This window comes from Bubalus kerabau, chromosome 3 (assembly GCF_029407905.1).
Source record: "Bubalus kerabau isolate K-KA32 ecotype Philippines breed swamp buffalo chromosome 3, PCC_UOA_SB_1v2, whole genome shotgun sequence".
NCBI classification, from domain to species: Eukaryota; Metazoa; Chordata; class Mammalia; order Artiodactyla; family Bovidae; genus Bubalus; species Bubalus kerabau.
The window spans coordinates 87,786,335-87,811,115 of record NC_073626.1 but is presented as its reverse complement, the minus strand read 5'-3'; the positions used below and the strand labels follow the sequence as shown (position 1 = coordinate 87,811,115).

Below are 24,781 nucleotides of genomic sequence, written 5' to 3'. Positions count from 1 at the left end.
GACTCATTGATGCTGGAAAAGACTGAAGGCAAAAAGAGAAGAGAGCAACAAAGGATGAGATAGTTAGATAGCATCACTGACTCAATGGACATAAATTTGAGCAAAATCTGGGAGATACTGGAGGATAGATGAGCCTGGAGTGCTGCATTCCATGGGGTCACAAAGAGTAGGACATAACTTAGCAACTAAACAACAAAACAAATAGTAGGACTTAAAAGTATTTGATTAGTAGATAAAAACAATAATTGGCCATTTATTAAAACTACACATATCTCTTGGTAAATTCATTTTTCCTTTTTCATTTCTTTGTCTATGTGTTTTAGTGTGGGTGTCTTTTTATCTTCTTTGCTTCTGTCTCTGTTGTTTCATTCATTTAGTTTCTACTCCATTTTTACCTTCATTTTCTCTTCTTTTTACTCTCCTGCTTGTAACACACCATTTTCCTTGGAATGAAACATTATTTTTGTTTTTTGCAGTTATTTGAGTTCTATGTTTTATCTCTAAACAAGTGATAGAATAAAATACTAAACTAAGTTGTTTATTACAAAATTTGGAGAATCTTAAAAGAGCTTTCCCCAAGATGTTAGTGGTTTTCAAAACAAGAAAAACCATTTAGTCTAATTAAATACAAGAAACATCAGTGTTTTAGAGAAAGATTTGGGATTCATTTGTCAAATGTAATAAATGTTTTGAAAGTCACATGAAGTTGCAGTTTTGAACTTGACAGGTTATTTAGGCATGAATTGTACAAAGTCAAGTCATGATATTATAAATCTGGATCAAATGCTAAGGAAAAAAGTAAATTTAGTAGCAGAAACCTCAGTATGGTACTGAATTGATATGAATCTCAGGTGGGCAACACTAATTCAGATGTTCAGGTCATTTTAGTGTTACACAAATCCTTATAGCTTATTGAATTAAAATCATTTTCATGCTCATTAAGAGATTCAGAATAAAAGAACTAACCATCCAACAGTCCATTGATCCTGTGTATGTAAAATAAAATACAAGTGCTCATTAAAAACAGCAAAAGGCAGAGTTTGAAGGATATATTTAAGTTGAAAAAAGGCTCATATTTGGTTCATTATTAGTTTATATATATAACTGAGTCAAACATTTAAATTTCTTTAATATGTGTCTTAATGTCCAGTTTTGAAATTAGGTGCAAAACCTAATATATTTCATTAAGTATATTCAAGTTAAATAGTAGTTTAAATATATTCTAACAACTGCATAATTAAATATTACTTCCTATGAACAGTCTGTTCCTCTTCTCACCTAGAATGTAGCCTTTAATTTGGATTTTAAATTATAAACTAATAGAGTTCAGCACTATCTGATGTCATCCTCAAGATGCTTATGGAATGACTAATTTCCTATATAGAGAGACTTGGTAATACTCTGTGTAGAAAATATCTAAAAATTATAAAGAATATCTGAAATGCTTTCCATATATATTTTATATTTTATAATTTATGACCTGAAAAAAATGTTTAGAGAACCACTCCCTCAAAAAAAAAAAAATTACAATTTGTGCTACACAAAAATTACTGTTCATATGCTACAACAAAAATCCTTCTCTCACTTGCTCTCATTTTTTCATACAATTGCTGGCCTGCTCAGTATCAAATTATATTATTATTTTTAAATGTATGTTCAGTTTTAAAGGTCATTTTCCATTTACTGTTATTACAAAATATTGGCTAATATTCCTGTGCTGTGCAATATATCCTTGAGCTTATCTTAACCAAAAGTTGGTACCTTCCACTCCCCAACCTGTATATACTGCTCCCCTGTCCCCACTGCTGATAAACCCTAGTTTGTTCTCTACAGCATGAGTCTGATTCTTTTTTGTTATACGCATTTGTTTGTTGTATTTTTTATATTCCACATAAAAGCGATATTATACGGTATATGGCATCCTCTGGTCTGACTTATTTTACTTAGTATAACGTCCTCTAAGTCCATCCATGTTGCTGCAAATGACAATATTTCATTCTTTTTTATGGTTGAATAGTATTCTATTATGTGTGAGTATACATACATACACATATATATATGTATGTATATATGTATAGTGTGTTTATATATTAGGTTGCTTCCATTATTATAGTCTTCTTGAAGACGAAGACAGGCTCTAATTGTAGTTGTTATCTATATGCTGCTGCTGCTAAGTCGCTTCAGTCGTGTCTGACTCTGTGCGACCCCATAGACGGCAGCCCACCAGGCTCCCCCATCCCTGGGATTCTCCAGGCAAGAACACTGGAGTGGGTTGCCATTTCCTTCTCCAATGCATGAAAGTGAAAAGTGAAAGTGAAGTCACTCAGTTGTGTCCGACCCTCAGCGACCCCATGGACTGCAGCCTTCCAGGCTCCTCTGTCCATGGATTTTCCAGGCAAGAGTACTGGAGTGGGGTGGCATTGCCTTCTCCTATCTATATGCTAGACCTACTTAACTCATATAGTCACTTAAAAAAGTGTTGATTTTTATATTTTTCTATCTTTGTGATTGATACCTATCTTTGTGTTCCATCTATAGAAGATTTGGCCATTAAATCCTTCCTCAAACTACACTGAAGAGCATATTCATAGCAATCATGTTTCATTACAACTAATACTTGTTGTTTAGTTACTACGTCCTGTCCAACTCTTTTGTGATCCCATAGACTGTGTCCTGCCAGTCTCCTCTGTCCGTGGGATTTTCCAGGGAGGAATACTGGATTGAGTTGCCATTTCCTTATCCAGGGGATCGTCCCAACCCAGGGATCAAACCAGCATCTCCTGCATTAGCAGGTGGATTCTTTACCACTGAGCCCCTTACTTCTTGAGAAAAGCCCTCTAGATAAATATTGAATGTTTATAATAATCATAATCAAACATAGGTCTCAAATTTACTCATTATGCTATATCCACAGCTGTGCTTCTACCACTGCTTCTGCTTTTCCGAAAACTCTTAGTAATATATTCTATACATATATTATTTGGAAATATATACATATATATTTGGAAATTATAGAAGAAACTGTTAGGTAGGTAGAATAGGAAAAAGGAGTCCAAAATGGCGGTGGCTAAAAGACAAGCAAGGGAAAAGCCTGCTAAAACAGAACAAAAGAAGGTCCGAGGACCAGAGTGAGGACCTCAGGTAAAACAAAAAACACTCCTGGCTGGCCCAATTTACATAGGACAGGCCCAGGGAGAGATAAACATATAAAAAGAGGAGCCAAAGCTAGCACTTGCTCTCGCTCTCGCTCTCTCTCGCTCTCTCTCTCTCTCCCCCCTCCAGCCCGTGCGCTGGGGCACTCTTCTCCTCGTGTCTTTGGATTGACGTGCCCTCACGCTTCGAAGATGGATTTTCCTGCTATCTTCTAAATAAAATAGAGCTGTAAGACTGAGCTGTAACACTGATTTGTCTAAGAGCTATAACACGGTCCATTCGAGACCTAAGAGCTATAACACGGTCTATCCAAGACCCGAGAGCTGTGACACGCCAAGGGGGCTTTAATGTCCGTCACTCCAAATCTTTGTTGTGACGAGACAAAGAGCCGAGGAACATACACTCGTGTGACAAAACCAAATGCATTTAGCATTTAATAGGAATGTTTTATGCAATATCCAAATTCTCCTGACAGTTCCTCAGGATTGGTATTAATTTCCTATAGTCTCAGATATTAAGTGACTTGCTCAAGTCCCAAAGCTAGTGAGGATCCACACCCAAGTTTGTCTCACTCCGTTCTCCCCTAATAAAAACAAAGATGTAAAATTGTATGTCTAGTAGAACTAATTAAGGATAAATTCATAAACAGCAAACTACAAACTTACCGTCACTTCAAATTAACTTCCTAACTCTTAGAAGAAAACAAAATAATTTTCTTGTTTTTTCTTTGTTGCTATGACTCATGTAATTGTTTACCAGATTTTGGAAGTGAGCACTTTGTTATGCTCAGGGTGCATGAACGTTACTTTCCCTGGGTGTGCTCTCCATTCTAATTTTGAAAACGTGAATTGTGCTAAATACTGGGAAGTGACACACAGATTTTGTCTTCAAAAAATGTGAAGGATGTCTGCTGAAGAGATGGCAAGGAAGGGATTCTGCCTGCCTGCCTGCTAAGTCGCTTCAGTTGTGTCTGACTCTTTGGGATCCCATAGACTATAGCTTGCCAGGCTCCTCTGTCCATGGGATTTTCCAGGCAAAGACACTGGAGCTTGTTGCCATTTCCACCTCCAGAAGGGCTTCTACTTTTGTGCAAAGGCATCAGGGTGAAAAAGGATCAGGGTGACTAGAAAATTCTGTAGCAAGAACATTTTGTAGAATATATCATTAATACCCAATAAACAATTTACTTTTGGGCTGAACATTGCTAATTTTCTCACTTCCTCTTGTCCTTTTCTATTAGCACATAAACATGTTCAGGACTCTTACATCTTAAAAACAACAACAACAATGAAAAACACTGAATCCTCTTTGCCTTTAGGTTCAAACATTTGAAAACAATGTCAGAAGCCTTCCTTTCCCTAAGGCACAACACTCTGATATAGAGACTATTAAATTACAGAGAGGAAAATATTCACCTCTCTTATACCATTTTTTCATTTTCAACAATTGCTTGTGACATGCACTAATCATCCTGTGGAAAACCATTTCTCACCCCTTTATGTGTTCTCTCAATGCCTTACACTCAATGCCATACAAAAAATACCTGTATAAACCATAAGTTACTCTATCTTAATTTCATGGGATTTCACTGAAATGATCTCAAACCTTTGGTAGTAAGCCTTTACATTTCTTATCCCCAAGGTTGGCCAATGATCTATTGGCTTGGAAATGCTGGTTGTTCTAAAATTTCCAGACCCTTTCAGACCTTTCAACCCTGCCTTGAGACGCATGACTCCAGCCTGTGAACCTGTTTAGTGAGACCTCTGAAATGCCCTTCAGCAAACAGGAGCTACCTTCAAAAGTGTAATGTATGCAGTAGATAATTAGCCCACAGTTGTTAAAGTGTTAATCACTCAGTTGTATTTCACTCTTTGCGATCCTATGGACTATATAGCCCACCAGGCTCCTCTGTCCATGGAATTCTCCAGGCAAGAATACTGGAGTGGGTTGTCATTTCTTTCTCCATGGTATCTTCCCAACTCAGGGGTCTAAATCTGGGTCTTCTACATTGCAGGCAGATTCTTCATCATCTGAGCTACCAAGGAAGCCCTAGTCCATGGTTGGTAATAGCACAAATCACTAAACAAGGTCTCCATATGAGAGCAGCCAGGGAGCCAGAAGCATGAACAATGAGAATGCTAGAGTTCTAAGGAAACTTTGATACCACTTAATCCAACCTCTGATTTTTCAATAAAGCAAATATAAGCTCTGTGAAATGAGGTTGCTCAGTTACCCAAGTAATTAAAGACTATATGGGGACTGAAACTCAGGCATCTGACATGATATCTACCTGTCATGAGGATATTCTGCAAATGACCTTAAAATATTAAACTGTTCATTAACAATCAAAGTGTTACAATGATTACAATGGTTTTTGAATGCATCAGAATTTGAGCTCAGATAGAGTGCATATTAAGTTTTATGTTACTTGAAACATGTATTTTAAAACTTTGCAGTAAAAATAATATATCTTTATTGAAAACATACTGGAAAACATTGATGAAAAAACCTAGTATTTGCTGATACTTCATAAACATTCTACATATGTTGTGGTAGTATGTTTAGCTATTCTATGCATTTGATTTCTTGTATAATTTCCAAAATATTCTAAAAGGCAGCAATACTTGAAATAGAGTCAGATGGAGTTTTAAAAATATCTTGAGAAAGTCATAGCCTTCTTTTGTCCTCTTGTATTCTGAAGAGCTCTGATTGGTTAATATTCATATTTGCTCAGGTCTTAATCAAAAGATTCAAAGATATTGTTAGATTGAATTTAATTAATCAAAAAACCACAGAATTTACTTTTTACTCCCTCCAACATTTTGTTTGTCCTTAGTCATAGGAGGTAACTTTCTGTGAAGCAGACCATCTGTGAGACTGGGTAAGTGTGGGTTAAAATGGTCTGTTGTGGTTCTGTCTCGATCATGTGGTTCTTCCATGACAAAAGAGGCTACTTTTCTACTGGGAGAATGTTCTGTTGTGCTGAGCCCTGTGTCTCTCTGCAAACTACCACATTTAGTTCTGGAACACTGAAAATGTCCCGGACACAGAGAGGTTACTCTTCTATTAGGACTAGGGAGTGGTGCAGGTAAACACTTTCTATTTATTTTCTAATGACATCCAGCACCTGTAGCCTGTTGGACACTATGTGAACCCTGGACATCTCCACTGACACAGGTAATCTCGTATGTATTAATAACTAGTCTGGATTTAACCTCTGTTCTTTCAAGGTAATTACTGAGCATAGTGTTATGTTCATGAAGGGAAAGCTGTGGAACTAAGCCTTAACCTACTTGATGTCTTCTTCTTAATAATACTGTTAGGTAGTTAGAAAAGGAAAAAGGAGTCCAGGATGGAGGAGGCTAAAAGACAAGGAAGAGAAAAGTCTGCTAAAATAGAACAAAGGAAGGTCCAAGGACTGGAGTGAGGACCTCAGGTGGAACAAACAGCATTCCTGGCTAGCCCAATTTACATAGAGCAGACCCAGGGGGAGGAAAAAACATATAAAAAGAGGAGCCGAAGGGCGGGGGGTCTCTCTGTCTCCCATGCATGCTCCTTCTTTCTCTCTCTCTTCTCTTTACATCTTTTGGGTCGGCATGCCCTCACACCTCAAGGATGTATTTTCCTTTGTTTTCTAAATAAAACTGATCTGTCCAAGAACTATAACACGGACTGTCTGAGAGCTGTGACGTGCTGAGGGCCTTAACGTCCGTCGCTTCAAATCTTTGTTGTGATGAGACAGAACTGAGGAGATTACACTCCCCTGACAATACCTTGCCTTTCTTTTTTTTTTTTTTTTTTTTTACTTTTCAACATTTTTATTATTGATTTTAATCCATGCAAAGCGGCAATAAAAACAAAGCCATCTAGATTTGAAAAATAGCATTGAAATATCTCTACTCTAAGGTAACATGAACATCTATTTTAAAAATCCAATGGAATATACAAAAATCCACTAGAATATATAATTTTAGAATACTTGCAGGATACAAGATTATATGCAAAATTAATTGCATATACTAGCAATGTTCAATTAGGAATTTAAAACAATATTATTTATAATGCATCAAATATGTGAAATACTTGAGCATAAAATATGACAAAAAATGTTACAATGGCCAGATTTTAAAAATTACAAAACATTGAGATTGGGATTGTATTTGAGGAGACTTAACAGATCAATTTGAATAAAAAGGACATTTTAACAATAGCATGTCTTCTAAACCATGAATGCAGTATATATCTCCATTTACTACTTTGGTTTTGTCAATGTTTTGTAATACCTTGCCTTTCATGGTACTTCATATTTTTCAAAATACTTTCATACATACATATATATTGCTGTTGTTGTTCAGCTGCTCAGTTGTGTCTGACTCTTTGCTGCCCCATGGACTGCAGCACACCAGGCTTCCCTGTCCTTCACTATCTCCCAGAGTTTGTTTAAACTCATGCCAAACACATATATTACTTAGTCATAAACACTGGGGAAGGGATGTGGGAAGCAGAATTCTAAGACGGCTTCCAAAATCTCTGCCAGTGGTATATATTCCCTGAAAATTTCCCCTACCTTGAATATGGGTAGGGTTTGTGAATATGATGGGATTACAGTTAAAATTCCCATGACTATAGTTAGACTGTCTTAGCACACTTGAGAGAGTCTCCTGCTGGCCATGAAGAAGCAAGTAGCTGTGAAAGGCCCCATGAGCAGGCCACATGATAAGGGTGACTCTTGGGGCTTAGAGTGACTCCCAGTAGACAGCTAACAAGAAAATAGCAATCCCATTCTTCAGTTGCAAGGAAATGACACCCAACAACCTGAAAAGATTGGAAGTGATTCTTCTTCCAGGGTATCCAGGTGAAAACATCACCTGACACCTTGACTTTCAGACTTCTGAGATGCTGAGCAGCCTCTGGGCTACAGAACATGTGCAATAATAAATGGGTGTTGTTTTAAGCCACTTGTTGTTTAGTTGCTGTCATGTCCTACAGTTTTGTGACCCATGGACTGAAGCCTGTCAGGCTCCTCTATTCATGGAATTTTCCAAGCAAGAACACTGGAGTGGGTTACCATTTCCTTTTGCAGGGGATCTTCCTAACCCAGGGATCAAACCCCCGTCTCCTGCATTGGCAGGCAGATTCTTTACCCCTGAGCCACCAGGGAAGCCCTATGAAGCAATAGAAAGCTAATAAAAGCAAAAGCAGATAGTACTATTACCATTTCACCAAAAAGGAGACTGGTTCAGAAAGATGAACTGATTTGCTTAATTTTATTCTGAAATTTAGTGACAGGACTGAGATTAGTACCTTAGATCCTTATTTATACTCAAACATCCTTCCCACGGCAATATACTGCTCCACACTAAAGGGTTTTGCTGGAAGGTTTTTATTTTTGACCTCTGCCCACCAACAAGGTAGAAATTGAAAGCATAATATACTGTCTTCTTTCATATAGCTCAATACAGAGTAAAGCATTGACTTTTATTAATGTTCACGTAAGTTCTGTAGTATGATGAAAACAATAAAAATCATGTAAATGTCAAGTTGATAATATTTTTAAAAGAAATCTTGAATCAAATGTCAGTCCTCATCACTAAACAAACAATATTCCGAATAGTTAAGATCAGGAAATGTGATTGGTAATTCTACCCACTTTTTGTATTGTTTCTTTGGTAAATTATTTTGGAAAACCACTACAAAATTCTTTATTTTGAGACAAGGCAAATCTAAGCCTTTGTGCACCATCATCGTTCCCCAAGCCTGGAAAACAAAAGAGAGAGGGAGAGGAAAGATTAAATGCACATTCAATTAAGAATTCCTTTTGGCCAAAGTAAAATTAAGCCCATAGCAATTTACTTACTTGGCCACATTTATTGCAGATTATCTCGCCATTTGTTTGATAATCAACACACATTGTTTGCAGTGCTTTGTTTCCTCTCACCAAGTACAGTTTCCTAAAATTATCAAGGAGTCAGAATCATCCCTGAGAATTCATATAGGACCAGGACACAGCCCATGGCACACACTCCTGGGCTTGCCAGTCATCCACATGCACGCACCGTTCTGTCTTCGTCCCTTCGGCCAAATCACTGGGCACACACCTCTCACGGTATGTTGCTTTTTATGGCTTCCTTCATGTCTGTTGATTATTTTAACTAGACTTAAGATGCTCAAGAATTTGAAAATAAATATGAGCATTCACAAACTGATCTGGTTTGGATGAAATGGCTTTGGGTCTTACACTTCTCCTTTCCTGCCCGTATATATTTGAAAAATGGACACTTGAAATAAGGTTCATAATTTGGGGACTAAGAAGGGGAAGTTCTGGAAAAATAATGAATCTCATGTGCACTATTTTGTTAGACGATACAAACTGCTTTATCCCTTATAAAGAAACTTAAAGACTTTAAGTCTTCTCTTGGACTTACTTGAACTCTGGTGTCATATTGACGTGGTGCATCTTCTCAATTACATGGATATCTTCTCCAGAGCAGGCTGGCACACCACAGTTTTTACACAGAAAATTTATTAATGATGGCTTGTCCTTGAACTGCTTTGCAATACTTCTCTTGGTTTTCATTTTCTTTTCCATTATACTTTGCATCTGTAATTCCAAAATCTGCAAAAGAATGTTCAATGTGATTTTTTTTTCATAGTTTCAATGAAGTAAGTTGCCTGGAATTCAGAGATCTTAGATAGTTATGAAAATATACAGTTGACTTATAGTCTAAAAATAAAAGTGATGAGGTGATGGCCCCCAAAGAGTTTAGTATAGAATCTTCTCCTACAATCATGGAAATGTGGAATCCTTAAGTGTGCAAAACATACTCCATTCCATTTTTTAAAATGCTCTGCTGCTGCTGCTGCTGCTAAGTCGCTTCAGTCATGTCTGACTCTGGGCAACCCCATAGACGGCTCCTCTGTCCCTGGGATTCTCCAGGCAGGAATACTGGAGTGGGTTGCCATTTCCCTCTCCAATGCATGGAAGTGAAAAGTGAAAGTGAAGTCACTCAGTCGTGCCCGACTCTTAGCGACCCCGTGGACTGCAGCCTACCAGGCTCCTCCGTCCATGGGACTCTCCAGGCAAGAGCTCTACTGTGAGAAAATGTTTGGCAATATTTAATAAAGACAAAGGAAACAAAGACAAAAACAAAGAAACTCCTTCTAATCCGCATCTCCATAGGTTTTAACTTTATCTCATAAAATAAGTCTACTCTTTCTTCCACATGAAGTCTCTTTAAAGAACTAAACATTCTTACTTCATCACCCTTAGTCATTTCTTATCCATGAGAAGCCTCCAGTTTCTTTCATTTCTCTTCATATACTGTAACTTCCAGACTTGTCACTATTTTATCTCCTCTATACATTTGTGACAGAAAATACTAGTTTCCCACCTAGGTTCCATTCTTTGTAGTAACAGAACTATAATTTTATTCTGAGTGGAAATACACCACTAAATAACTACATTTACGAGTCAGTGGCCTTTAAGACATAAGTCTATAAGATGTTGAACGAAATTTCCAGAAAGGATCTTTAAGTATCAGGTAGCTGGCACGGGCACTGTTGCCTTTTCCATCTTTCTCCTCCTTCCTTCTTAGAGTGAACATGCAGCAGTTGAAATTCTAAAAGCTTTGACCTTGAGAATGGAAGTCATATAGTAAAAAGGCAGAGAAGAGAAAGGAATTTTGGCATCCTGATGACATCATGGAGCTATTGTGTATGTCTAGATTACCCACAGTCTTTATATGAGAGAATAAAATCTTTAAATTTTTATATTCCCAATTCTGCAGCTAATGGAGAAACTTATTCATAACAGAAATAATGTAGTTTATGAGAGATATAAAACTTGAGATAGAGACTGGCCAGTTCTCATACCTATACAACTTCACAGTAGACAATTCTAGTTTTTAAATAATTTACCTCCAAACTAAACCTCTCAAAGATGACAAATTGATATTAAGTTGTGGAGGAAGCCATTGTTTTCCTTAAAATCAAAGGGAAGTTTTCAGGAAAAGTAAACTATCGGTGCTAATGAACAAAACTGAATATCCCAGTTCTCTGGCTCTCACCTCTGTTTTAGACCCTGACTCAAGGCAGCCAGAGTTAGCACAGAAAAGAGAACAAAACTTGCAAGTGAACCTGTGGGCTATAATACGAGTTAATCAGATAAGCATGAAGACAAATTTCCTATGTAAATTATAACAATATAATGAATTGAAGTATTCTGTTCTTTAAAAGTTTAATTAGGCTGTTCTTGCAGGATATTTACAGTTCAGCGAGCTGGTGAAAAGATGATTTGGCATAGGAACAGATACATATGGGCAATTAAGAAATAACTATGAATGCAACAGAAAGAAAAAGCAAACAAAACCAAGGTCAGTGTTTGGATATGTAACCAGGACACCAGAAACCAAAAGAATAACTCTAAGCTAGTAAAGGATATGAAACAATTAGAAGGGCCAGAAAAGAAAAGAAATCATGACAAATATATGGGAGGCACAGCTATAATCAGTCTGCGTGCGTGCTCAGTCGTGCCCAACTCTGCAACATCATGGACTGCAGTGTAGCATGCTAGTCTCCTCCATGGAATTTTTCAGGCAAGAATACTAGAGTGGGGTGCCATTTCCTTTTCCAATAATAATCAGTCTAATTACAACTAAAATGTAATGTGGCAAAGGTTGTTGGGTCAAGGCCAGGGACAATGTTTAGTATCTTCAACTTACTCCTAGAAGTCTGATTTGATTGAAGAAGCTTGGGGTTATGTATAAACTCAGTATATAACATGGAAAATAGACCTCCCCTTATATGTCAACTCAAACTGTCCATTAGTGGTTGCCCCAGTGTTATGTTGAGAAGGATTCTTAAATCAGTAGAAAGAAGTGTTTTGACCTGGTGGCCATGTGTGATGGGGTTTTGAACAGAGTAGCGGTGACATGTACCTCATGTCATTGCCATCCCTACTCTGGGTTTGTCTACCTGGAGCAGTTTTAAGAGAGTAGGTCTCTTAGCCAAAGGAGACCTAAAAAAGATAGTCCATGGGGCCCCCAAAGAAACTGTGTCTTTTCTAGAGATTATCTGGAAAAGTGTGACTCATAAACTCCAGAGATGGTTCTAGAGTTTATACAAAACACTGGTCTTGAAACATCAATCTTTGAAAAACATCCCACGTGATTTATTCATTTAGTACTTTAAATGTAAAGTGCTAACTTTCCAGTGGTATTATATGGCTATAAATGTTTGATTTGACACCACAAAATGTTTGGTTTGCCTTATATTTAAAGGGGTTTTAAAATATAAATTCGTGTAGAAACCTGGCCAGGAAACCTTGGAGTTGGTTATAGCAATGCACACCAATTTGAAAGCATCCCTTCCGTGAAACTCTATTTAGGGTAGAGCCAATTCCAATGTTAAGAAACTAACATTCACACCCATATGCAAGGGTGTGAATTTTCTTCTAAATGGATTGTTTGCTATTATAGTAGTTACAGTCTTTAATTCAGTGGTATGGGGGATTTCCTGAAATATTGTAGAAATACATTCTTCCTTTGCTGCATTCCTCTCACAACTCAAATGATTCTATGTTAGTAAACTGAGATGCAGCAAGATGGTATATGATCTATTTTCTTAACACTCAGGGCTAGCCTCAATGTCTTTCCCTCTTAGAGAGGCCTTTCCCAAACACCTAACCTAAAGTGCCCAATTAGATGTTTGTTTCACATTGTCTTGATCTAATGCTTCAGCTCTCCTCTCCATACATGTATTACTTGCTTTATTTCTCTTTATTTCTCCTCCTCAAATCTCACCATGTACTTGCTCAAATACAAGTTTCATGCAGGAGGGATCTACCTGCGGCTACTTTCACTGTTTTTACAACGTTGCCTAACACGCAGTAGGCACTTCACAAATATTTCTAAAATGAAAAAATTGTGCCTGTACAGATTAGATGGGACCAAAATGACCAGGTTGAATTGAATAACTGAGTTGCACTAGACTTTCTGGATCAAGGAAAATCTAAATTTATATTATCAAACTTTATAGAACCGTTTTCTGATGATTTCTGCCCACCACAGATCTTGAGTCTTTGTATGTGAATCTGGTCTCCGAACAGTGCTTCAAACTGGAACTTATAATTCAGCACAATTTCTGTCTAGAGGCTTAACCACAAAGAGATATCATGGCAACCACAGGCAGCCATTTAAACGTGAAAACTAAATTCAGAGTTGGCCCAAAACAATACCTTATGAGCATACTCCTCTGGTTTCATATTTTGAACACGGTCTATAGCTTTATACATCATTTTCTCTCGGAAATCATTAACTGTCTCACGTTCAACAACCCCTGAGCCGCTTTGGGCAACGAGGACATAGGTGCTCTCATCAGCTCTGGCTCGACCACGGGCCTGAGAACAGAAAGAAATCAAGTCAATAAAGGGCTGTGCTTTGCTGCAAATGCTCCTGCTTTTGTTCTGGAATGATATTCACTGCTCAGTATCCCATCATCAAAAGATTCTTCTATTCTCAGTAAAGTCAGTTATTATCCATTTTCTTAATAAGTTGGCTATTTGGAACTCAAAATGCACTTCAGTGAAAAACAATGTTGTAGAATGATGATGGTTAGGTTCCCACATGCATGGGTGCATGCATACTATGTCACTGCAGTCGTGTCCAAGTTTTTGGGACCCCATGAACTGTAGCCTGCCAGGCTCCTCTGTCCACGGGATCCTCCAGGCAAGAATACTAGAGAGGGTTGCCATACCCTTCTCCAAGGAATCTTCCCAATCTAGGAATCGAAACTGTGTCTCTTATTATCTCCTGCATTGGCAGGTGAGTTCTTTACCACTGAGCCACCACGGAAGCCCACACCAGCCCTCAAAAGCCTCAACAACACAAGGCCATCCTGTGCTGCCCTTCTTTTCTCCAAGTACCCTTCTCAAACCCTGCAAACCATCATCAGTGATTTGGGCTGGGGGAGCCCAATTGCCCCCCTTCCCGGTAGGGAGGACAAATGGGGAGAAGGGCCTCTCTGACTTTGACACCAGAGCTGAGGTGAGTGCTGTTACATTTCTAGCATCTACCTTCAATGTTCCAAGAAAACACACTCAATGTGGTGGTACATTTCTATGCTGTGCTGTGCTTAGTCATTCAGTCGTGTCTGACTCTTTGTGATCCCATGGACTGTAGCCTTCCAGTGTCCTCTGTCCATGGGGATTCTCCAGGCAAGAATACTGGAGTGGGTTTCCATGCCCTTCTCCAGTGGTCTTCCTAACCAAGGGGTCGAACCCAGGTCTCCTGCATTGCAGGTGGATTTTTTACCCAGCTGAGCTACCAGGGAAGCCCAATACAGTCCTTCACTTTTGTATAAAGAGTTAATACTAAGGCACATTTTGAGTAACAAAAAATGTTATGGCCTTGGCCAGGAACCTCACCATAAACGCTATCACCCTCGTGAAAAATTCATTCTGAGTAGCGAGGCATTGAATAACACATCAACTCCTGAAATCCAAGTATTTCTTAATTTGGTGGCTTTCTGATTATCTGGTTGATTTCTCTTTTTGTAGGAAAAACAGATAAATTTTTTAAACTGTGTGTGCTGTTCTACTAAAAGAAATCAAAACACACAAAAACGGGCTTCCCTTGTGGCTCAGCTGGTAAAAAATCTACCTGCAATGCGGGAGACCTGGGTTGGATCCCTGAATTGGAAGATCCTTGGAGATGGGAAAGGCTACCCACTCCAGTATTCTGGCCTGGATAATTCCATGGACTGTAGAGTCCATGGGGTCGCAAAGAGACGGACACAAGTGAGCAACTTTCACTTTCTATTTCGTGTGTGCTGTTTTACTAAAAGAAAACAAAACAAGAGCACAAAATAAGAAATTAACATATTTGAGGTATCTGAATGTACCTGGACCATGGCTATTTCATTTGTGACGAGACCATAACGGATAACGATATTACATTCTTTAATATCCAGACCTTCTTCTGCCACTGTGGTAGCGATAAGCAGATTTATTTTTCCCGTGCGAAATTTACTAATGACTTCTTTTTGTTCATTCTGTAGAAACATTTTAGTAAATTAAATGTTGTAATGCTAAACACATTAAAATCTTCTAATTAGGAAAAGAAATACTAAATTGCAACTGGTCAGTGTAAATGAAAGGATTAGATCATACACGGATTTGCTGCCATCTGTTTTTGGCATTGAACAAAGACATGATGGTGAGGCAACATTTGATTTCCAATCTGGGATTACCGCACAATAACAAAAATATTTCCATCCTTCAGTCTGGAGGTGGGAAGGCCATCATTTGTGCCAAGGAAACAAACTGATGGGTGACTTAGGCGGAAGAAAGGAGGAGATGCTCTCAGCTGAGAAGAGGATACAGCAATGAGAAACTAAAATAGGCTTTGCTTTTTACTACATTAACTTCAGAATCTTCAACAGTCAGAGAATAAGATGCAGTGACACTTTTAAAGACAGTCAAATTTTGAGTCAGAGAAAAAATACACACTGTATTTTGCATTTGGTCACTTTAAGAGTCATTCAAGCAAAGAAACATGAAGTATTCCTGGCAGAACCTGAAAGCATTGGTTGCCTCCAGGGAGAGGAGCTGGGAGACTGAAGGACACTGGTGTGCCCTGTACCTTATTAATTGTTAAAGAGGTAAATATATTATCTGTTCAAAAGGATGATATCAATAAAAATGAAAGAATAGGTTATTAAAAACATAATTAAAACATTATGTTTAAATTTTTAAAAATCTGAATTTTGAAAGTTAACATAGGTAAAGGAATCAAATATTCCCTTTGCTCTTGCATAGGAGGAACTGGTGAGCATAATCCTAGCTTGATGTAGCCAGTGGAGTTTTATTTTCATAACTATTCTTATCAAAGCTGTTGATCCAGTAGCCTTTGGTGTATGTTTACCTATCTTTTGCCTCCATACATTAAACAAAAATACACCTGTTAGACAGACTGTATGTTCTCCTATTCCCATCCAATTCTTTTCAGAGGCAAGAAGACATATGTCTTTCTTTTTGACTTCTAACTGCTGGAGAATCCTGCAGAAAGATCCCTCTCGAGTCTTCTCTGATAATTTTTCCTTCTTCCACTCATGCCCACTATTGATACAAACTTGACAGATCCTTGGATTTTAGATGTTTTTGCCTTCATTCAAAGGAGTAACTTTAATATTGAGAATTTCAGACTCAGTGTCAGACCCCCACATCATATTACATAGATGCCTAACTCCTCTTCCAATGAGTAAGTCCAAGTCAGTCTACAGGTGAGGATGTGGGGAGTGAGGAAGGGGGTGTGTTCTGTATTTTGGCATTCAGCTACCTAGTCAAAACTGGATAAGCAAAAAGTAGCTTGAATGCATACTTGCCATTTGTAACCCATCTCTTTCCAAAGACGAGCCAAGGCCGCATAAAATCAAAGTCTTAACACTAAAGCTAATAGAATAAAAACTAAAAAATGGGATCAAAAGTGAAAAAGTATAGGTGTATCACTTGTAGGGATTAAAACAGAAGCTGAGAGAATGAACTTCAGTTTTGCTATAAGTTTCCTGGCAGCTAGGGCAAAGAGGAAAACATATCAAGTAAAGCAGCTCTCATCATAAAGAAGGATGTAAACTCCTTACCTAAAGAAAACAGTGCTTTCTTTGGCATAAACTTTAGAGGCAACTCCAGTATAAGTAGAGAGTATACCAAGAGTTTTGGTGCACAATTTGAAGAACAACTTCTTTTCAATAAATGTTAAAACAAATTCAGTTTGTTCCAATGGACCAAATGATGATGACCATAATAATTAAAGTGTCCCTTTGTCCAGAAAAACTCAGGACCAATAGGACTTCAGAAGACATTTTATACTAACAAGCCATTTCTGTTTCACCCGTATTTATAATCTCTATAAGTGTCTTTTTTTCCTTCTTCCAAGTGTTTTTTATTGTTCACATAAGTAGTATAATAAATTAAAAGCAAAACAAAACAAAACTCGAAAAGAAAATCTCTCATGGTCCCAAATCTCTATCACATCAAATGTCTTAATTTTCCCAAGTTCCCTTAAAGATCTCATCCTATGCAAACATATTTTACAAGTTCTAATTATAATGCACACATTTTTGTGGAAATTTGATTTTTCCATTTGATATTATATTGTGACTGTTTTCCCATTTTGTTACTAAGTTTAAGTGTTAAGCATTTTTGCAAAAGAAACCCAATATAGAAAGTTCCTCCAAGAACATAGAGAAAGTGATTCCTAGAACAAAGTTTAGCCTCTCAAATGCCACAGACTGATGGCTATTAAACTCATATTTTCTTTCAAGAACAATTGTTTCATTCTATTAAAGTATTTGTGGGTTGATGAGAAGATTGATGAAAAAAGACTACAGGTGGAAAGAAATGACAGCATAAGAACAAAAAATCTGAAAGGATGTTTTCACCTGTGTCATGGGCTTAAACTCGCTGCTGTGTCCAGCGCCAATAAGATGGTGGGCTTTGACTCCTACTTCTGAAAATTTTTCATTTTCAATAATCCACTGGGAAAGGGCATATGCACTCTGTCGTGTTTTTGTGAAAATTATTCCTCGTGCTGATCCTTCAGTCCTTGAATATTGTTCCATTATGGTGTTTCTCAATTTGATGAGCTTTTCATTTTCATGTTCTGGGTTTTGGGCTAGTTTTTTCAACTTTTTCTTATTTCCTTTAAGAAAGAATTCATTTATTTCCTTTTTTAACTCAAGTATACTCAATTTACAATGTTCTGTCAGTTTCAGATATACAGAAAAGTATACAGAAATATATATACATTTTTTAATATTCTTTTCCATTACGGCTTATTCAAAAATATTGAACACAGTTCCCTGGGCTATACAGTAGGACCTTGCTGTTTATCTGTTTTATATATATTGATTATAGTTTGTATCTGCTAATCCCAAACTCTTAATTTATCCCTCTCCCTCTGCCTTTCCCCTTTGGTAACCATAAGTTTCCTATCTATGTCTGTGAGTCTGTTTATGTTTTATAAGTAAGTTTGTATCATATTTGACTTTCCACATATAAGTGATATCAGATAATTATTTGTCTTTCTCTGAATGGCTTACTTCATTTAGTATGATAATCTCCAGGTTCACCCATGTAGCTACAAATGGCATTATTTCATTCTTCTTTTATAGCTGAGTAGTAACTTCCATTGTCTGTGTACATGTATAGCTACGGATAGAGATGATATAAATATAGATATAGATGTATAGCATCTTTATTATCCATTCATCTATTGATGTACATTTGGGTTGCATCCATGTCTTGGCTATTGTGAATAATGCTGCTATAAGCATTTGGATGCGTGCATCTTTCCAAATTAGAGTGCTCTCTGGATATATGCCCAGGAATAGGATTGCTGGATCATACAGTAACTCTGTTTTTAGTTTTTTAAGGAGCCTCCATACTGTTCTCAACAGTGGCTCCACAAATTTACATTTCCATCAGCAGTGCAGGAGGGCTCATTTTTCTCCACACTCTCTCTAGCACTTGCTATTTGTAGATGACCATTCTGACTGTGTGAGGTGACATCTTATTACTGTTTTGATTTGCAAGAAATAATTATCTTAAATTCATAAAATATGTGAATAACTAACTGGAAGACTTCATATAAAGAAGTACTAAGAAGTTCAACTATAGTTAATCTTGTGCCGTATCTAATAATCAGGCTAGTTTTTAAAATAAATTTATTGTGCTCAACTTAATAATAAAACCAGATGACCAAATGATAAATTAAGATAATACAGCTCATCGCTAGTTAACCCCATCAATTAGAAATAGCTCCAATATGAATGGAGTTTCTTATTTCAAAATGAGAGATTTTAAGAGAACTTTTTGGAGAGTTCTTAAGAAGCAGTGGGTTCATGCCAAAGAGATAAATGCATGAGACCATGCAAAAATGTTACACTGATTCTTACCCAAAAATAGAGATATGAGAAAGTCATCTGTCTCGTGCAGCTTCAAAGGTGCTTTTCTATCACCCGCATCATCATCACCATTGTCACCGCTCTCATCACTGTCATCTCCTAGGAGGACCGCAAACTTCTTCTCTTTCTCGTCATTGTAGAAAGTTTCAAGGTGATTATATGCATCAATCATACGGATTGTATCATTAATTTGTAGGGCCTCATTGTACTTCCTCAGATGTTCTGCACAAACACGATCTTTGCGATTTCCTTCTTTTGCAGCTATGAAAAATATGTTATGTACAATGAAATAATAATAGAACACTCCCCCAAGTGTGCTGTGGACTTGAATATGTTAATATGTTTATGATACTGACTTGAAAATAGGCTTCACTTTGGTTTCGAAATGAGCAAATTAAGGCTCAAAATGTGCCATGAGCACAAAAAGGGGGCAAGTTTTCTGACTCCTAGACTGGCTACTTCTATTCTGCATCAGCAAAAAAAAAACCACTTGATTCATGCTGACTCTGAGGAATAGCATGAAAAACACATTAGTTAAGTTTGCATGTGGAAACAGAGATGCTAATATTTATCTTAATACTTTAAATATATAATAAGTGAAAGACTCTGGAGATTAAGAGAAAATGGATGAATTGGTGCCTCTTTCCTTAGATAAGGAGTCAGGACTTTTTATCCTTGTCCTACTTAGAACACAGAAATTCCATTTGCTAATATATTTGCTTTCAGTTTGCTTGGGAACATGTGACCTGGAATCTTGGTATAAACATTGGATAAAGCAAATGTTATGTTAAAACCCAAATTACCTTTTTTTTCCATTTGAATGAGCCATTGTTCATAGGGTTGAGTTCCAAAATCTGACATTGGATTAATTTGGCAAAATGTTTGAATCTTTGTCATTATTTCTAGCAGCTTATCTTTAAATGGATCCTAAAAATAAATGATACACTTATTCTTACATGTTTATATTATTGAATTAATAACATTATATTTATTAAAATAATTTATATGTTATAATAAATTTGATTCAGACTCATTGTCTAGACAAAGTAACAAGTTACTCTGATCACCTCTTTATACATTCATTTTTTTTTTTTCAGTTTCTATTTTACCTCCACCCTCAAGCCACACCACACCAACACCAGGTATCTGTGCTGGAATTTCCCATTTAAAAGTTAAAAAATAAAATTAATGAATGTTATACATCTTAAATGCTAATAACTATTTTAAAAATACATATTAATATCCTAATTATTTAAAAAGCCTGAACTTAGTTTAAAAAAAAACATTCCTTGGTGAAGAACTGGTTTCAATATTATTTGTACCAAAATAAAATTTTAAAAGGCAGAGTTTTGAGAAAAGCCAGATATAGAAGAATACATACTATGGGGATTTCATTTTTTATTTTTGGCCACACTGCTTAGCATGTGGGACCTCAGTTCCCTCACTAGGGATCAAACCCACGCTTCCTGCACTAGAAGGATGGAGTCTTAACCACTGGACTGCAAGGGAAGTCCCTTGATCTGGATTTTGGTTATACAAGTGTTTTCAGTTTATGAAGATTCAGAAATCTGCACATTTATGAACTTGAACCTTTCTGTATGTGTATTATATAAATACTTCAATTAAAAAGTATGTGAAGTGAAAGTCACTCAGTCATGTCTATCTCTTTTTGACCCCATGGACTATACAGTCCATGGAATTCTCCAGGCCAAAACACTGGGGTGGGTAGCCGATCCCTTCTCCAGGGAATTCTCCCAACCCAGAGAGTAAACCCAGGTCTCCAGCACTGCAGGTGGATTCTTTACCAGTTAAGCCACCAGGGAAACCCAGTAAAAAGTATACCCAAAGTTAATTAAGTTGGAGGAACCTGAAGGAGGGCATGGCAACCCATGCCAGTATTCTTGCCTGGAGAATTCCATGGACAGAGGAGCCTGGTAGGCTATAGTCCATGGGGTCGCAAAGAGTCGGACACAACTGAACGACTAAGCACAGCATAAGTTAATTAAGTTAAAAGATAAGGTAGCAAATTCTTTGAGGATGCTGAGGATTAGTTTTAATGATTATGATTAGAAACATGCATTTAAAATTATTGAATAAAACTGAATGGAAAAAGTGAAGAAAAATCAAGTTCAGTCAAATATGCTAGTTTAGCTGGAACAGACAGTTCTATTTTTCAAAATTTCCAGAAAAGAATGACCTATGGAGATCAGTTGCTAACATTAGTTTGGTGCCTATATCTCAAACACAATATTATCTATTATGCATATTTCATAACTCAACATCCTTATGAGGTAGATTTGCAAAGATTACACTTACTATCAAGGACACACAGCTAAAATTTATGGTGCTTTTTATAGTTTACAAAACAAAGTACTGACATAATGTTCTAGTCACAATGTTCAAACTGACTCAGGTTGATTTTTATAATAAGATATTCATAACAAAAACACTTTAATATTTAAAGTAAATGTTTCACTTCTTTACTGTAAGTATTTTCCTAAGAAACCAAATATGTCAATTAGGTGGGATACCTGTTATCATTGCCAACTGAAATCTGGTAGTCAAAAATGGCTCTGTTCAATGTTGGGAAAATCAATTCAGAAAAGTAAAACGAATAAAAGAAACTATGGTAATCTCTCTAGTTTAGCTTTACAACCTTCCCCACGCTTACCCTTTCTCTCCCACCACAACTGATACTTAGTAAACAAAGTACTAAGCTACTCTTTATACAAACTAGAAAACTAAAAGATTAAGAATTCACAGCAGTGTTTTGCTGCCTAATATCAATAAAAAAGAATAAAACAAACTTTTCTGCAAAAATTTAAAATAATATTATTCAGAGTGTCAGTGTAAGATAATCTTTGCATCTTTCAGTTGAATATAGTATCATCAATCAAATAAATATAAAAATTTAAGCACATACTTTTTTGGTATCATCCGCAATTACAAACTTTTTGCATGGCTCCTTTATTTGCTCTTTAAGTAGATTAATATTTTGTTTCACGGTTTTAATGGTAACTGCATCAAGATTGGCACATATCTGAAAAAGAGACACTTCAATATTCAAATACTATTCCTTTTCAATTGATTCAATGTAGAGTTTTTTCTTGTGTGAGAAATATGTAGCATGATTTGCTAAATGCAGTATTTTAGTATTGCTTCACTGTGGGTCCAACCAGTAACATTCATCCTGATAGAGTAAAAACAGAACAATAAAGTTGGTAGAAAATTCCAGAAAAAGTATTTATTTTCATTTCTTAAATTCCATTTTTCCAGATGGAAAAAGTAACATGGAGAGAGTACAGAAAATTGCAGAGATGCAAAGAGAATGTTTATAAGCTAACCGTATTACACAAGGCATTTATGGGTCACCTTGACATCCATGGATCATATTACCACTTTAGTCTACACATAAAAGAGGACAGTACAAAGATAGGAGCAGACAAAGCCCATGTACTTGGATTTCGATTGGAGATAGTCCTTAATTCTAGTAATAAATAATATGTTGGAAAAATAATTGTGCTTTTATCTACTCTATATGCTTTTTACCAACTTCAACTTAAAAATAAGGGACTTAAAATGCAAATACAATGCCTTTGTGTCAACATCTTATGTGAATTACTCTGAATTCTTTCAGTGCTTGAGATCAACAATAGAACTATCTGTGTTGTTACCATTTTGGGGCAGCGGACAAGAAATATGTTTTTAATTAAGATTCTCATATCTCCATTTCCCATTTAATTTGAATTACCTGGAACCTGAGTATCACACAGAAAAACAACAACAAAAAGGCACAGAACAAAACATGCAATTTTGAAATGCATACAGTATGTATGAAAATTAGGAACTTTCACAGTTTATGCATACTTCTATGAATAGATCATTAAGTTTGACAATTAGGGATAGATATTTAAAGGCAGGTATTTAATTTGTCCCAATTTTTCACTAAGTTTGCTCTCCATAATTTTTTTGATATTGTTCTCTGTCACAGTAATTACTAAGGCACTTACTGCTTTGAACAAGACTGAGTCTATTCACTTCAAAGCGTATAGATTTCTTTTAACTCATGAGCATGGAATACCATCCTTCATGCATTCCACAGCACTTGGACTTAATCTTAACCGAGAAGCACTGGCATTTGCTCTAACTTTGGTTTTTTGACTCATGCATAAAGTTAATGACTTACTTTTAAAATGTGTTCTTCTGCTTTGGCTTGCTTTTTGGCTCCTCCAACACCTGGTGAGGCTGTTAGTCCCACTATCTGAGGTAAGGGAATCACTGGTTTGTTTTCTTTCTTAAGTTTATTGTTTTTCAACTTCTGTTTCAAATAACGCCTCATGATGTTGTTATAGACCGCTTCTTTGTTGGTGTGATGGCATTCATCAATAATGATGAGAGAAAAGTCTTAAAAGGAAATTAAAATGGTTTATTTGTCCATATTGGCAAAATATAGTGAAAAAGTACCTTTAAGTTAGTAAACTTAGCAGCCAAGTATCTCTCACTTTTAAAGGGAAATGTACGTATCCTAGCCACCTGTATATACAGATGTTTGTGCATATTAATCATGAAACTATCCCTGTTATTATCCCCATTTAATAGGTGAGTCTCAGAAAATTTATAGATCTAAAAAGTGTTATGGGATGGATCAAATCCTGACTTACTCCCCAAAACTCTTAGAATTACATTTTTGTTCTTTAATAAAATATTTAAAGTTGGTGAATTTTATCTTCATTCTATCAAATGAAAAACATTATTTAAAAAGGAATAATTTTACCTTATTTCAACACTGCATTTAATTATTATGATTTTATATAGTTCCTTCCCCACCTTGCTCCTACCTTTTCTTCCCATCCCCCACAAAATAGAAAGGACTGTATTTATTCTACAGAGAAGAGGGCATATCTAACAGGATCCACTAAAACTTAAAAAGAACTTGTTGGTACTTAGAAATACTGAGTAAATTGGAAGTCCAGTAACTGTTTGATTTAATAATGATATACTGATGCAGAATAAAGTGATCTAATTAAAAACTTATCCCACTTTTTGTTTGCTTCCCCAAGGAAGAATGTTTTTAATGAAAAGCAATGGAAGACAATCTAAATCAAAATTATGGAGTGGGAGAGTGGGGTTAGCAGATGTAAGCTTTTATATGTAGAATGGATAAACAACAAGGTTATAGAAGAGAGTTATATTCAATATCCTATGATAAACAATAATGGAGATGAATATTAAAAAATAATGTATATATGTATAAATGAATCATTTTGCGATACAGGAGAAATCAATACAACATTGTAAATCAACTACACTTCAATTAAAAATTGATAAAACATAAAAATAATAAACATTTAAATATTTAATCAATCTTTAAAAACTTATTTAACTAATATAGTCCCTGTTACTACTATCAATATTAGTACTATTTTACAAAAATAAACATTTCAACCAACCTGACAACTCTATACCATCATCTTCACCTTCTTCTGAGTTTAAAAGGGAGTTTTCAAGGATTTGAGCTGTACTGATAATAACATCATGAGACTTGACAACTTCTGGAAATGTTATTTTCAATTGGGTATCACCACTTAATCTAGTAACATGATACCATTTCTTCAAAAATGGTTTGAACTCTTTGCGGAAGAGCTGTTCAACTAACGGTACCTTTAAA

The 24,781-nt window shown here is 36.3% G+C and overlaps 1 protein-coding gene across 2 annotated transcripts in view; it reads right to left on the bottom strand.

Annotated features, from left to right (window-relative positions):
- Nucleotides 1-8,403: 8,403 nt before the first annotated feature.
- The window catches only part of IFIH1 (interferon induced with helicase C domain 1), a 56,507-nt gene continuing 40,129 nt past the window's right edge, over nt 8,404-24,781 (bottom strand). For both annotated transcript variants that reach the window (XM_055572413.1, XM_055572414.1), the window contains 11 exons: nt 24,564-24,774; nt 23,300-23,517; nt 22,037-22,153; nt 19,917-20,040; nt 19,105-19,374; nt 17,590-17,849; nt 15,052-15,201; nt 13,388-13,549; nt 9,579-9,769; nt 9,011-9,104; nt 8,404-8,910 (listed from right to left, as the gene is read on the bottom strand). In XM_055572413.1, the coding sequence (XP_055428388.1) occupies nt 8,731-8,910; nt 9,011-9,104; nt 9,579-9,769; nt 13,388-13,549; nt 15,052-15,201; nt 17,590-17,849; nt 19,105-19,374; nt 19,917-20,040; nt 22,037-22,153; nt 23,300-23,517; nt 24,564-24,774 (1,977 nt within the window). In that variant the 3' untranslated portion in view covers nt 8,404-8,730. The remainder of the gene's footprint in view (nt 8,911-9,010; nt 9,105-9,578; nt 9,770-13,387; nt 13,550-15,051; nt 15,202-17,589; nt 17,850-19,104; nt 19,375-19,916; nt 20,041-22,036; nt 22,154-23,299; nt 23,518-24,563; nt 24,775-24,781) is intronic.